Source organism: Phaenicophaeus curvirostris, unplaced genomic scaffold, assembly GCF_032191515.1.
Source record: "Phaenicophaeus curvirostris isolate KB17595 unplaced genomic scaffold, BPBGC_Pcur_1.0 scaffold_48, whole genome shotgun sequence".
Lineage (NCBI taxonomy): Eukaryota > Metazoa > Chordata > Aves > Cuculiformes > Cuculidae > Phaenicophaeus > Phaenicophaeus curvirostris.
This window is the reverse complement of record NW_027206671.1, coordinates 1,641,167-1,655,246: the sequence shown is the minus strand read 5'-3', so window position 1 is coordinate 1,655,246 and position 14,080 is coordinate 1,641,167. Positions and strand designations below refer to the sequence as shown.

Here is a 14,080-nt window from a genome sequence, read left to right as displayed (position 1 = left end):
TCTAAGCTTCCACAAACCACACCAATCACACACCCTTGTTATCATTCAGAAGATGCTAGAAATTCCCACCACACCCAAGGCTCCAGGCCAGGCCCAGACCAAGCTCCTGCTGCTACCCAAAGGCAGCCCCCGAAGGGGACACAGAAGCATCTACATCCCCCTCACCTGTGATGATGTCGGTGGAGATGGGGCCCAGGCGCTTCCGACCCCACACCCCGTAGAGGTTGAACTTGTAGCGGCGTGACGGGGACAGCCCAGGCACGGTCAGCGTGCGGGAACCACCATCCACGGGCACCACCTGGGGCTGCCCTTGTGCATCCTTGTACTGCAGCGTGAAGGAGTCAAAGGTGCCCTCAGGGACGGTCCAGTCCAGCTGGACGGAGTCGGGGGTGACCTGGGAGGCTGTCAGTTCACCCAGGACGGGCTGGGATGGGGGTTCCTCCTCTGGCTCTTCTGGAGCTGGGGATGCAATGGAAAGAACACAGTGCAGGACATAAATATACTTTCATCCTTTCATCATTTCATCAGTCCATCCATCTATCCTCAAGCTGATCGTCCATACATCTATGTATCCATCTATGCAACTGATTAAGTAACAAGCAACCCATCCATCCATCCATCCATCCATGCATCCAACCAAACAACATTTTACCATCCCTACATCCAACCACTCAACCACCCATCCATGCTCTCACCGTCCACCCAACTGTGCCTGCATCCAGCCATCCAAACCACCATTCCAGCAGTGGAACTGCCACAAACCCATCCAGATTCAATCCCTTCAATCATCCCATAACCCATTCGTGATTCCACTCATTCATCTATGGACTCAGCCACGCACCCACCCCATCACCCATCTACCCTCCCAGTAAGCCATCAAGACACAAGATACCAATCCATGAAACCAACTCTCTGTTCGTTCAACCACTCAAAGAATGAATAAACTGTCCATCCGTCCGTCTGTCCGTCCATCCATCCATTAATTCATACATCCATTCACTTGCCCACCCATACATATTTTCACCCATCCATCCACCCACCAAACTGTCCATCTATCCATCCATCCATCCATCCATCATCACATTCCTCCAAAGCTGGTCCTCCCTTTCCAATCATCCACACCCTTATTGGCATCCAAGAGATGTTCCCCGTTCCTACCAGTCCAAGTTATAAGGACAGGCCCTGATTAAGCTCCTACTGTCACCCAAAAACCAGCACTCAAAGGGGACACAGAAGCATCTACATCCGCCTCACCTGTGATGATGTCAGTGGAGATGGGGCCCAGGCGCTTCTGACCCCACACCCCGTAGAGGTTGAACTTGTAGCGGTGTGACGGGGACAGCCCAGGCACGGTCAGCGTGCGGGAACCACCGTCCACAGGCACCACCTGGGGCTGCTTTTGTGCATCCTTGTACTGCAGCCTGAAGGAGTCAAAGGTGCCCTCGGGGACGCTCCAGTCCAGCTGGACGGAGTAGGGGGTGACCTGGGATGCTGTCAGCTCACCCAGGACTGGCTGGGATGGGGGTTCTTCCTCCTCCTCTGGCTCAGATGCAGCTGCAATGGACAGGGGACAATGTAGGGAATGAGCATCCAGAAGTCCCTCCAAATATTCAGCCATCCATGTCTACATCCCAACCTCCATCCATCCATCATTCCATCCCTCTATCCAGCCATCCTCCATCCATTCATGCAGACACTCGTGAAGCCTCCCCTCCAAGTGTCCCTTCACCCAAGCAACCACCCACCTGTCCTTCCAGCCTTAACCCTGTTCCACCCATCACCCTTCAAACCTTCCACCAATCCATTCTCCTGATCCTGAAGGGAGGAGTTCAACATCTGTGGCATCATCCTTTTATTCATCCATGTCTTTGTCGTTCCTTTCTTCAACCCACTAATCCCTTTATCTGTCCATGTGACCTTCTCTCTCTGCGTTTGCCCATCCTACAATCCATGCTCTGTCCCTTCAATCATCCATCTTTCCATGCACAATTCCGTCCACTCGACCTTCAATCCATTCTTCTGCTCAATCATCCTATCACTTATCTTCCATCCAACCACTTATCTACCCAGGCAACTGCCCCTCCAATCACCTTACCATCCAATCAACCTCTTAACCAACAATCCACCAGCATCCATCCATCCATCCATCCATCCATCCATCCATCCATCCATCCAACCATTTCCTTAACCCATGAACGACAAACTCATCCAACCAACCACTCAACCACCCATTCATCTTCTCACCCAAGAAGTCAGACACACATCCACCCATCCAATCACTCATCCTTCCTTCCATCCATCCATCCATCCATCCATCCATCCTTCCATCCATCCATCCATCCAACCATCCATCCATCCATCCATCCATCCATCCATCCATCCATCCATCCATCCATCCATCCTTCCATCCATCCATCCAACCATCCATCCATCCATCCAACCATCCATCCTTCCATCCATCCATCCATCCATCCATCCATCCATCATCCAACCATAAATCCATCTGTCCACCCCTTTTCTCATCACCCAAACCCTCATTAGCATTCAAGAGATGTTCCCATCTCCCACCAGCCCAAGGGACAAGGACAAGCCCCAGTCAAGCTCCTACTTCCACCCCAAAGGCAGCAGCAAAGGGGACACAGAAGCATCTCTAGCCCCCTCACCTGTGATGATGCTGGTGGAGATGGGGCCCAGGTGCTTCCGACCCCACACCCCGTAGAGGTTGAACTTGTAGCGGTATGACGGGGACAGCCCAGGCACGGTCAGCGTGCGGGAACCACCGTCCACAGGCACCACCTGGGGCTGCCCTTGTGCATCCCTGTACTGCAGCATGAAGGAGTCAAAGGTGCCCTCGGGGACGGTCCACTCCAACTGGACAGAGTCAGCGGTGACCTGGGAGGCTGTCAGCTCGCCCAGGATGGGCTGGGATGGAGATTCTTCCTCTGGCTCTTCCGGAGCTGGGGATGCAATGGAAAGAACACAGTGCAGGACATAAATATACTTTCATCCTTTCATCATTTCCTCAGTCCATCCAACTATCCTCAAGCTGATCGTTCATACATCTATGTATCCATCTATGCAACTGATTAAGTAACAAGCAACCCATCCATCCATCCATGCATCCAACCAAACAACATTTTACCATCCCTACATCCAACCACTCAACCACCCATCCATGCTCTCACCGTCCACCCAACTGTGCCTGCATCCAGCCATCCAAACCACCATTCCAGCAGTGGAACTGCCACAAACCCATCCAGATTCAATCCCTTCAATCATCCCATAACCCATTCGTGATTCCCCTCGTTCATCTATGAACTCAGCCACGCATCCATCCCATCACCCATCTACCCTCCCACTAAGCCATCAAGACACAAGATACCAATCCATGAAAACAACTCTCTGTTCATTCAACCACTCAAAGAATGAAAAAACAGGCTATCCTTCCATCCGTCTGCCCGTCCATTCATCCATCAATCCATACATCCATTCACTTGCCCACCCATGCATGTTTTCACCCATCCATCCACCCACCAAACTGTCCATCTATCCATCCATCCTTCCATTGGCCCAACTAACCTATCAGTCTTCCATCCATCCATCCATCCATCCATCCATCATCACATTCCTCCAAAGCTGGTCCTCCCTTTCCAATCATCCACACCCTTATTGGCATCCAAGAGATGTTCCGCGTTCCTACCAGTCCAAGTTATAAGGACAGGCCCTGATTAAGCTCCTACTGTCACCCAAAAACCAGCACTCAAAGGGGACACAGAAGCATCTACATTCGCCTCACCTGTGACGATGTCAGTGGAGATGGGGCCCAGGCGCTTCCGACCCCACAGCCCGTAGAGGTTGAACTTGTAGCGACGTGACGGGGACAGCCCAGGCACAGTCAGCATGCGGGAACCACCGTCCACGGGCACCACCTGGGGCTGCCCTTGTGCATCCTTGTACTGCAGCGTGAAGGAGTGAAAGGTGCCCTCAGGGACGCTCCAGTCCAGCTGGACGGAGTTGGGGGTGACCTGGGAGGCTGTCAGCTCGCCCAGAATGGGCTGGGATGGGGGTTCTTCTTCTGGCTCGTCTGGAGGTTTTGCTGCAATGGAAAGAACACAGTGCAGGACATAAATATACATTTGTTCTTCCATCCTTTCATCTATCTGTCTGTCCATCCATCCATCCATCCATCCATCCATCCATCCATCCATCCAACTTTCTACCCATCCATCCTTTCAACAACCAACCAACCATTCCTCCATGCACTCCTGTCCACCCATTAAAACCATCCCATCCATCCATTAATCCATCTGTGCCACCAGTCCTCCAATCACTCCCCTCTCCATCGACATTGTCCATCCATCCACTCTTCCTTCAATCCCTCCATCCAATCTTCCATCCATCCATCCATCCATCCATCCATCCATCCATCCGTCCGTCCGTCCGTCCATCCATCCATCCATCCATCCATCCATCCATCCCACCTCTCCATCATCCCATCCCTTCAAACTAGATTGCACCTTTTCCATCATCCACACCCTTGTTATTATCCAAGAGATGTTCCCAGTTCCCAAAAGCCCAAGGGACAAGGACAGGCCCTGACCAAGCTGTTGCTGCCACCCAAAGGCAGCACCCAAATGGGATGAAGAAGCATCTCCAGCCTCCTCACCTGTGACGATGTCGGCGGAGATGGGGCCCAGGCGCTTCCGACCCCACACCCCGTAGAGGTTGAACTTGTAGCGGCGTGATGGGGACAGCCCAGGCACGGTCAGCGTGTGGGAACCAGCGTCCACGGGCACCTCCTGGGGCTGCCCTTGGGCATCCCTGTACTGCAGTGTGAAGGAGTCAAAGGTGCCCTTGGGGACGCTCCAGTCCAGCTGGACAGAGTTGGCGGTGACCTGGGAGGCTGTCAGTTCGCCCAGGACTGGCTGGGATGGGGGTTCCTCCTCCGGCTCTTCTGGAGCTGGGGCTGCAATTTAAAAAGTACAGTGCAGGACATAATTATCCTTTCATCATTTCATTTATCCATCCATTCATCCATCCATCCACCACTCTGTCCATCCATCCAGTGTTCTATGCATTCATCCATTCAAAAATGAATAAAACATTCCTCTAAAAATCCATCCATCCATCCATCCATCCATCCATCCATCCATCCATCCATCCATCCTTCCATCCAACCATCCATCCTCCATGTGCCTTTGTCACCCATTCAACTATCCATATTTATATCCATCCATCTGTGTCCTCCATCCTCCACCCATTCTCTTCTCCATTCCCATCACTTCTCTCCCATCCATCCATCCATCCATCCATCCATCCACCCACCCATCCACCCACCCACCCATGTATGTTTCCACCCATCAACGCACCCAGCCTACCAGCCATCCATACATCCATTCAACTAACGTTCCATCCATCCATCCACCCAACCACGCACCCACACATCATCCCACCATGCCAAATGTGATTGCGCCTTTCCCATAATCTACACCCTTATTAGCATTCAAGAGATATTCATAGTTCCCACTAGCCCAAGGGACAAAGATAGGCCCTGACGAAACCCCTCACCTGTGACGATGTTGGTGGAGATGGGGCCCAGGCGCTTCTGACCCCACATCCCGTAGAGGTTGAACTTGTAGCGGCGTGACGGGGACAGCCCAGGCACGGTCAGCGTGCGGGAACCACCATCCACAGGCACCACCTGGGGCTGCTCTTGTGCATCCCTGTACTGCAGCGTGAAGGAGTCAAAGGTGCCCTCGGGGACGCTCCAGTCCAGCTGGACGGAGTCGGGGGTGACCTGGGAGGCTGTCAGCTCGCCCAGGACTGGCTGGGATGGGGGTTCCTCCTCTGGCTCAGATGCAGCTGCAATGGACAGGGGACAATGTAGGGAATGAACATCCAGAAGTCCCTCCAAATATTCAGCCATCCATGTCTACATCCCAACCTCCATCCATCCATCATTCCATCCCTCTATCCAGCCATCCTCCATCCATTCATGCAGACACTCGTGAAGCCTCCCCTCCAAGTGTCCCTTCACCCAAGCACCCACCCACCTGTCCTTCCAGCCTTAACCCTGTTCCACCCATCACCCTTCAAACCTTCCACCAATCCATTCTCCTGATCCTGAAGGGAGGAGTTCAACATCTGTGGCATCATCCCTTTATTCATCCATGTCTTTGTCGTTCCTTTCTTCCACCCACCAATCCCTTTATCTGTCCATGTGACCTTCTCTCTCTGCGTTTGCCCATCCTACAATCCATGCTCTGTCCCTTCAATCATCCATCTTTCCATGCACAATTCTGTCCACCCGTCCTTCAATCCATTCTTCTGCTCAATCATCCTATCACTTATCTTCCATCCAACCACTTATCTACCCAGGCAACTGCCCCTCCAATCACCTTACCATCCAATCAACCTCTTAACCAACAATCCACCAGCATCCATCCATCCATCCATCCATCCATCCATCCATCCATCCATCCATCCTTCCATCCATCCAACCATCCATCCATCCATCCATCCAACCATCCATCCATCCAACCATCCCTCCATCCATCCACATAACCATCCATCCAACCATCCATCCATCCAACCATCCATCCATCCATCCAACCATCCACCCATCCAATCACTCATCCTTCCTTCCATCCATCCAACCATCCATCCATCCATCCATCCATCCTTCCATCCATCCATCTATCCATCCATCCATCCATCCATCCATCCATCCATCCATCCATCCATCCATCATCCAACCGTAAATCCATCTGTCCACCCCTTTTCTCATCACCCAAACCCTCATTAGCATTCAAGAGATGTTCCCAGCTCCCACCAGCCCAAGGGACAAGGACAAGCCCCAGTCAAGCTCCTACTTCCACCCCAAAGGCAGCAGCAAAGAGGACATAGAAGCATCTCCAGCCCCCACACCTGTGATGATGCTGGTGGAGATGGGGCCCAGGCGCTTCCGACCCCACTCCCCGTAGAGGTTGAACTTGTAGCGGCGTGACGGGGACAGCCCAGGCACGGTCAGCGTGCGGGAACCAGCGTCCACGGGCACCACCTGGGGCTGCCCTTGGGCATCCTTGTACTGCAGTGTGAAGGAGTCAAAGGTGCCCTCAGGGACAGTCCACTCCAACTGGACAGAGTCAGCGGTGACCTGGGAGGCTGTCAGCTCTCCCAGGATGGGCTGGGATGGAGATTCCTCCTCTGGCTCTTCCGGAGCTGGGGATGCAATGGAAAGAACACAGTGCAGGACATAAATATACTTTCATCCTTTCATCATTTCATCAGTCCATCCATCTATCCTCAAGCTGATTGTCCATACATCTACGTATCCATCTATGCAACTGATTAAGTAACAAGCAACCCATCCATCCATCCATGCATCCAACCAAACAACATTTTACCATCCCTACATCCAATCACTCAACCACCCATCCATGCTCTCACCGTCCACCCAACTGTGCCTGCATCCAGCCATCCAAACCACCATTCCAGCAGTGGAACTGCCACAAACCCATCCAGATTCAATCCCTTCAATCATCCCATAACCCATTAGTGATTCCACTCATTCATCTATGGACTCAGCCACGCACCCACCCCATCACCCATCTACCCTCCCACTAAGCCATCAAGACACAAGATACCAGTCCATGAAACCAACTCTCTGTTCGTTCAACCACTCAAAGAATGAATAAACTGTCCATCCGTCCATCTGTCTGTCCGTCCATCCATCCATCAATCCATACATCCATTCACTTGCCCACCCATGCATGTTTTCACCCATCCATCCACCCACCAAACTGTCCATCTATCCATCCATCCTTCCATTGGCCCAACTAACCTATCAGTCTTCCATCCTTCCATCCATCCATCCATCCATCCATCCATCCATCCATCCATCCATCCATCCATCCATCATCACATTCCTCCAAAGCTGGTCCTCCCTTTCCAATCATCCACACCCTTATTGGCATCCAAGAGATGTTCCCCGTTTCTACCAGTCCAAGTTATAAGGACAGGCCCTGATTAAGCTCCTACTGTCACCCAAAAACCAGCACTCAAAGGGGACACAGAAGCATATACATCCGCCTCACCTGTGACGATGTCGGTGGAGATGCGGCCCAGGCGCTTCCGACCCCACACCCCGTAGAGGTTGAACTTGTAGCGGCGTGACGGGGACAGCCCAGGCACGGTCAGCGTGCGGGAACCAGCGTCCACGGCCACCACCTGGGGCTGCCCTTGTGCATCCCTGTAGTGCAGTGTGAAGGAGTCAAAGGTGCCCTCGGGGACGCTCCAGTCCAGCTGGACGGAGTTGGGGGTGACCTGGGAGGCTGTCAGCTCGCCCAGGACTGGCTGGGATGGGGGTTCTTCCTCTGGCTCGTCTGGAGGTGTTGCTGCAATGGAAAGAACACAGTGCCGGATGTAAATATACTTTTATCCTTCCATGCTTTCGTCCATCTGTCCCTCCATCCATCCATGCAGTTCCAACCATTCACTCACCTATTTGATCCCAGGCATCCATCTATACCATTCTCTTCCATCCATCGTTCTATCCATTTAGCCCTCTATCCACCCATCCATCCACCCACCCACCCACCCGTCCAGACATCTATTCCTGCCCAGTCATCCCATGGATCCATTTTTTCATGTGTCCACTCCCAGCTCTTCATCCATCCAAGTATCCCCATTCATCCATCATCTATCCACATACATAGTCCTATTACATCCATGCATCCCAACCATCCATCCATCCAATCCCAAGCATCCATTCACCTATTTGATCCCATCCATCCATCCATCCATCCATCCCATTCTCTTCCTTCCATCCTTCTATCCATTAAACCCTACATCCACCCACCAACCCATCCAGTCACCTATTCCCTCCTATTCATCCCATGCATCCTTCCATTCACGACCCCATTCCCAGTTCTTCATACATGAACCCATGCCCCTCCGTCCGTCATCCATGTACACACATAGTCCCATCGCATCCATGCATCCCAACCATACATCCATCCACCCATCTCCATCAAAGCATCCATCCATCCATCCTTCCATCCATCCATCCATCCATCCATCCATCCATCCAACCTTCCAATCCCACATGTTCCAACCATTCTTGAAGTTCTCCCATCTGCTCTGTCTATCTCTTCCATGCTTCCACCCCCATCTCCCCTCCATCCTCCATCCATCAGTCCCTCTAATCACACTCATCTATCCTCCCTGTTCCCATCCCCACATCCATCCATAAAACACCACCCAAGAGATGTCCCCACTGCCCTGTCTTCTGTCCCACTGCATCCCCAGAGCCCACAGCCCCCTCACCTGTGATGATGTCGGTGGAGATGGGGCCCAGGCGCTTCCGACCCCACAGCCCGTAGAGGTTGAACTTGTAGCGGCGTGACGGGGACAGCCCAGGCACAGTCAGCGTGCGGGAACCACCATCCACGGGCACCACCTGGGGCTGCCCTTGTGCATCCCTGTACTGCAGTGTGAAGGAGTCAAAGGTGCCCTCGGGGACGCTCCAGTCCAGCTGGACGGAGTTGGGCGTGACCTGGGAGGCCGTCAGCTCGCCCAGGACTGGCTGGGATGGGGGTTCCTGTTCTGGCTTGGCTGCAGCTGCAGACAAGGACACAATACAGGGCATGAACACCCCATACATCCCTTCGCCAGCCCATCCCTGCATGCATCCATCTTTCCTACCAGCCACCAAATCCCTCATCTCTCCCTTCACCCGTCTGCATCCATTGTTCCCAGAATCCACAGCTCCACTCACCCATGCAACCAACATGATGCTCCTTTGTTCCTTCAGCCAGTCAGACAACCAACCATACTTCCCAACATCCACCCATCCATCCATCCATCCATCCATCCAACCATCCATCCATCCATCCATCCATCCATCCTCACCTTCCAGTCCACACAACCATCTGAGGATAAATCCATGTTACAAAACAGACACACGTTCATCCAATCACTCCAGAATGTCTTGAACCCATCCCATCACACACACCCTCATTGGCATCCAAGAGATGCTCCCAGTTCCCATCAGCCTAAGGGACAAGGACAGGCCTTGACCAAGCTCCTGCTGCCACCCAAAGGCAGCCCCCAAAGGGGACACAGAAGTATCTACAGCCCCCTCACCAGTGACGATGTCGGTGGAGATGGGGCCCAGGCGCTTCCGACCCCACACCCCGTAGAGGTTGAACTTGTAGCGGCGTGACGGGGACAGCCCAGGCACGGTCAGTGTGCGGGAACCACCATCCACAGGTACCACCTGGGGTTGCCCTTGGGCATCCTTGTACTGCAGCATGAAGGAGTCAAAGGTGCCCTCAGGGACGCTCCAGTCCAGCTGGACGGAGTCGGGGGTGACCTGGGAGGCTGTCATCTCGCCCAGGAGGGGCTGGGATGAGGGTTTCTCCTCCTTTGGTTGGTCTGGTTCTGTAAGAGTAACATTACGATGGAGAACACTTTGGAGACATCCATCCATCCATCCATCCATCCATCCATCCAATTTCAACCATTCATTCACCTTTTTGTCCCCATCCATCCATCCCATTCTCTTCCATCCATCCTTCTATCCATTAAACCCTCCATCCACCAACCCACCCATTGAGTCACCTATTCCCTCCCATTCATCCCATGCATCTTTTCATTCACGTGCTCGCTCCTAGCTCTTCATCCATCCAACCATCCCCATTGATACATCATCCACCCACACACATACTCCTATCGCATCCATGCAACCTATACATCCATCCATCCACCCACCCATCCCCATCCATCCAACATCCACCAACCCTTTTAACCTCTTACTTCCATCCTTCCTTCCAATCCCAACTGCTCCATCCATTCTTTAAGATATATCATCTGCTCTGTCCATCTCCTCCATGCTTCCACCTCCACCTCCCATCCATTCTCCACCCATCAATCCCTACAATCACACTTTTCTCTCCTCCCTTCCTCTTCCTTCCCATCCCAACCTTCCATCCATCCATCCATCCCCATCAATCCATTATCCACCAATCCATCCAATCCCATCCATCCAATCCCATCCATCCATCCATCCATCACGCACCTTTGTCCACCCATTCAACCATGCATCTTTCTATCTATCCACCCGTGTCCCCCATCCTCCACTCATTCTCCTCTCCATTCCCATCATTTGTCCCTGCATCCATCCATCCATCCATCCATCCATCCATCCATCCACCCACCCACCCACCCACGTATGTTCCCACCCATCAACGCACCCATTCATCCATCCATCCATCCATCCATCCATCCATCCATCCATCCAACTAATGTTCCATCCATCCATCCACCCACCAACCCACCCATGCATCATCCCACCATGCCAAACGTACTTGGGCCTTTCGCATCATCTGCACCCTTGTTAGCATTCAAGAGATATTCATAGTTCTCACTAGACCAAGGGAGAAAGACAGGCCCTGACCAAGCTCCTGCTGCCACCCAAAGGCAGCTGCCAAAGGGGACACAGGAGCATCTCCAGCCCCCTCACCTGTGACGATGTCGGTGGAGATGGGACCCAGGTGCTTCCGACCCCACACCCCGTAGAGGTTGAACTTGTAGCGGTGTGACGGGGACAGCCCAGACACGGTCAGCGTGCGGGAACCACCATCCACGGGCACCACCTGGGGCTGCCCTTGTGCATCCCTGTACTGCAGCGTGAAGGAGTCAAAGGTGCCCTCGGGGACGCTCCAGTCCAGCTGGACGGAGTTTGGGGTGACCTGGGAGGCCGTCAGCTCGCCCAGGACTGGCTGGGATGGGGGTTCCTCCTCCTTTGGTTGGTCTGGTTCTGTAAGAGTAACATCATAGTTGAGAACACTTTGCAGACACCCATCCATCCATCCATGCATCCATCCATCCATCCATCCCTGCAGTCACCCAACCATCATTCATCTCTCTCAACCATCCATCCTTTCATCCATTTCCCACTCCACCACTTTGCCCACCCAGACACTCACCCGTTCCATTGTCTGTTTGTTGGCATGTCCACCTTCCAGACATCCAGGAGTCTGTCCTTCCATCTGTTTCTATGTCTCAACACCCACCCGTGATTCCTTTCACCCAGTCACCCATCACCTCTCCGTGACCCTTCTCCCTCACACCAGTTCATGCATCCATGACCCCAGCTAACCATGCAAGCAAACAACCCTGTGTTCATTCATTAAATGCTCTCATTGCTCACCTGAGCACTCAGGCTTCCAACAATTTTTCCATCCTCTCATCACTCAGACCACCCAACCGTTTCTTCAGCCGTTCAAAATCCATCCATCCATCCCACACCATCCTTCCAAACATCCAATCCCATCCATCAGTCGATGCATCCATCCATCCATCCACTTATCAATCCACTTATCCATCCATCCATCCATCCATCCTGATAGCCAGTCAGCCACCCAAACACGCCTCCAATTGCTCTCATCGCTCCTCTCTGTTCCAGTTCCTACATCCAACCATAAAACACCACGTATGAAACAGTCCCATTGCCCAGTCTCCAGTCCCACTCCAACCTCAGGGCCAGCAGGGACCATGGATGGAGCCCACAGCCCCCTCACCTGTTACGATGTCGGTAGAGATGGGGCCCAGGCGCTTCTGACCCCACACCCCGTAGAGGTTGAACTTGTAGCGGTGTGACGGGGACAGCCCAGGCACGGTCAGTGTGCGGGAACCACCATCCACAGGCACCACCTGGGGCTGCCCTTGGGCATCCTTGTACTGCAGCATGAAGGAGTCAAAGGTGCCCTCAGGGACGCTCCAGTCCAGCTGGACGGAGTCGGGGGTGACCTGGGAGGCTGTCATCTCGCCCAGGACTGGCTGGGATGGGGGTTCCTCCTCCTTTGGTTGGTCTGGTTCTGTAAGAGTGACATCACAATGAATAACACTTTGGAGACATCCTTCCATCTGTCCATCCAACCATTCCAATAAAATCCATCCACCTATTTGTTTCCATCCATCCCTCCCTCCCTCCCTCCCTCCCTCCCTCCCTCCCTCCCTCCCTCCCTCCCTCCCATTCTCTTCCTTCCATCCTTCTATCCATTAAACCCTCCATCCACCGACCTGCCCATCTAGTCACCTATTCCCTCCCATTCATCCCATGCATCCTTTCATTTATCAGCCAATTCCAGCTCTTCATCCATCCAACCATCCCCACCCATCCATCATCCACCTACACACATAGTCCCATCGCATCCATGCATCCCAACCATACATCCATCCACCCATCTACATCAATCCATCATCCACCAACCCACCCATCCCCCTCCATCCATCGATCCTTGCAATCCCACCTGCTCCATCCATTCTTGCAGTTGTCCCATCTGCTCTGTCCATCTCCTCCATGCATCCACCCCATCTCCCCTCCATCCTCCATCCATCAGTCCCTCTAATCACACTCATCTCTCCTCCCTGTTCCCATTCCTACATCCATCCATAAAACACCACCCAAGAGATGTCCCCACTGCCCTGTCTTCTGTCCCACTGCATCCCCAGGGCCAGAAGGGACCACGGGTGGAGCCCACAGACACCTCACCTGTGACGATGTCGGTAGAGACGGGGCCCAGGCGCTTCCGACCCCACACCCCGTAGAGGTTGAACTTGTAGCGGCGTGACGGGGACAGCCCAGGCACGGTCAGCGTGCGGGAACCACCATCCACAGGCACCACCTGGGGCTGCCCTTGTGCATCCCTGTACTGCAGCGTGAAGGAGTCAAAGGTGCCCTCGGGGACGCTCCAGTCCAGCTGGACGGAGTTTGGGGTGACCTGGGAGGCCGTCAGCTCGCCCAGGACTGGCTGGGATGGGGGTTCCTCCTCCTTTGGTTGGTCTGGTTCTGTAAGAGTAACATCATAGTTGAGAACACTTTGCAGACACCCATCCATCCATCCATGCATCCATCCATCCATCCCTGCAGTCACCCAACCATCATTCATCTCTCTCAACCATCCATCCTTTCATCCATTTCCCACTCCACCTCTTTGCCCACCCAGACACTCACCCGTTCCATTGTCTGTTTGTTGGCATGTCCACCTTCCAGACATCCAGGAATCTGTCCTTC

General features: G+C 53.3%; 1 protein-coding gene across 1 annotated transcript in view; it reads right to left on the bottom strand.

Annotated features, from left to right (window-relative positions):
* LOC138733939 (tenascin-X-like) overlaps positions 1-14,080 on the bottom strand; it is a 58,952-nt gene that overhangs the window by 22,873 nt on the left and 21,999 nt on the right. Inside the window, exons 14-25 of the mRNA XM_069881459.1 lie at positions 13,559-13,855; positions 12,585-12,881; positions 11,525-11,821; positions 10,147-10,443; positions 9,328-9,621; positions 8,097-8,396; positions 6,928-7,221; positions 5,569-5,862; positions 4,667-4,966; positions 3,797-4,096; positions 1,255-1,491; positions 166-459 (exon numbers count right to left, since the gene is read on the bottom strand). Of these exons, the coding sequence (XP_069737560.1) occupies positions 166-459; positions 1,255-1,491; positions 3,797-4,096; positions 4,667-4,966; positions 5,569-5,862; positions 6,928-7,221; positions 8,097-8,396; positions 9,328-9,621; positions 10,147-10,443; positions 11,525-11,821; positions 12,585-12,881; positions 13,559-13,855 (3,501 nt within the window). The remainder of the gene's footprint in view (positions 1-165; positions 460-1,254; positions 1,492-3,796; positions 4,097-4,666; positions 4,967-5,568; positions 5,863-6,927; positions 7,222-8,096; positions 8,397-9,327; positions 9,622-10,146; positions 10,444-11,524; positions 11,822-12,584; positions 12,882-13,558; positions 13,856-14,080) is intronic.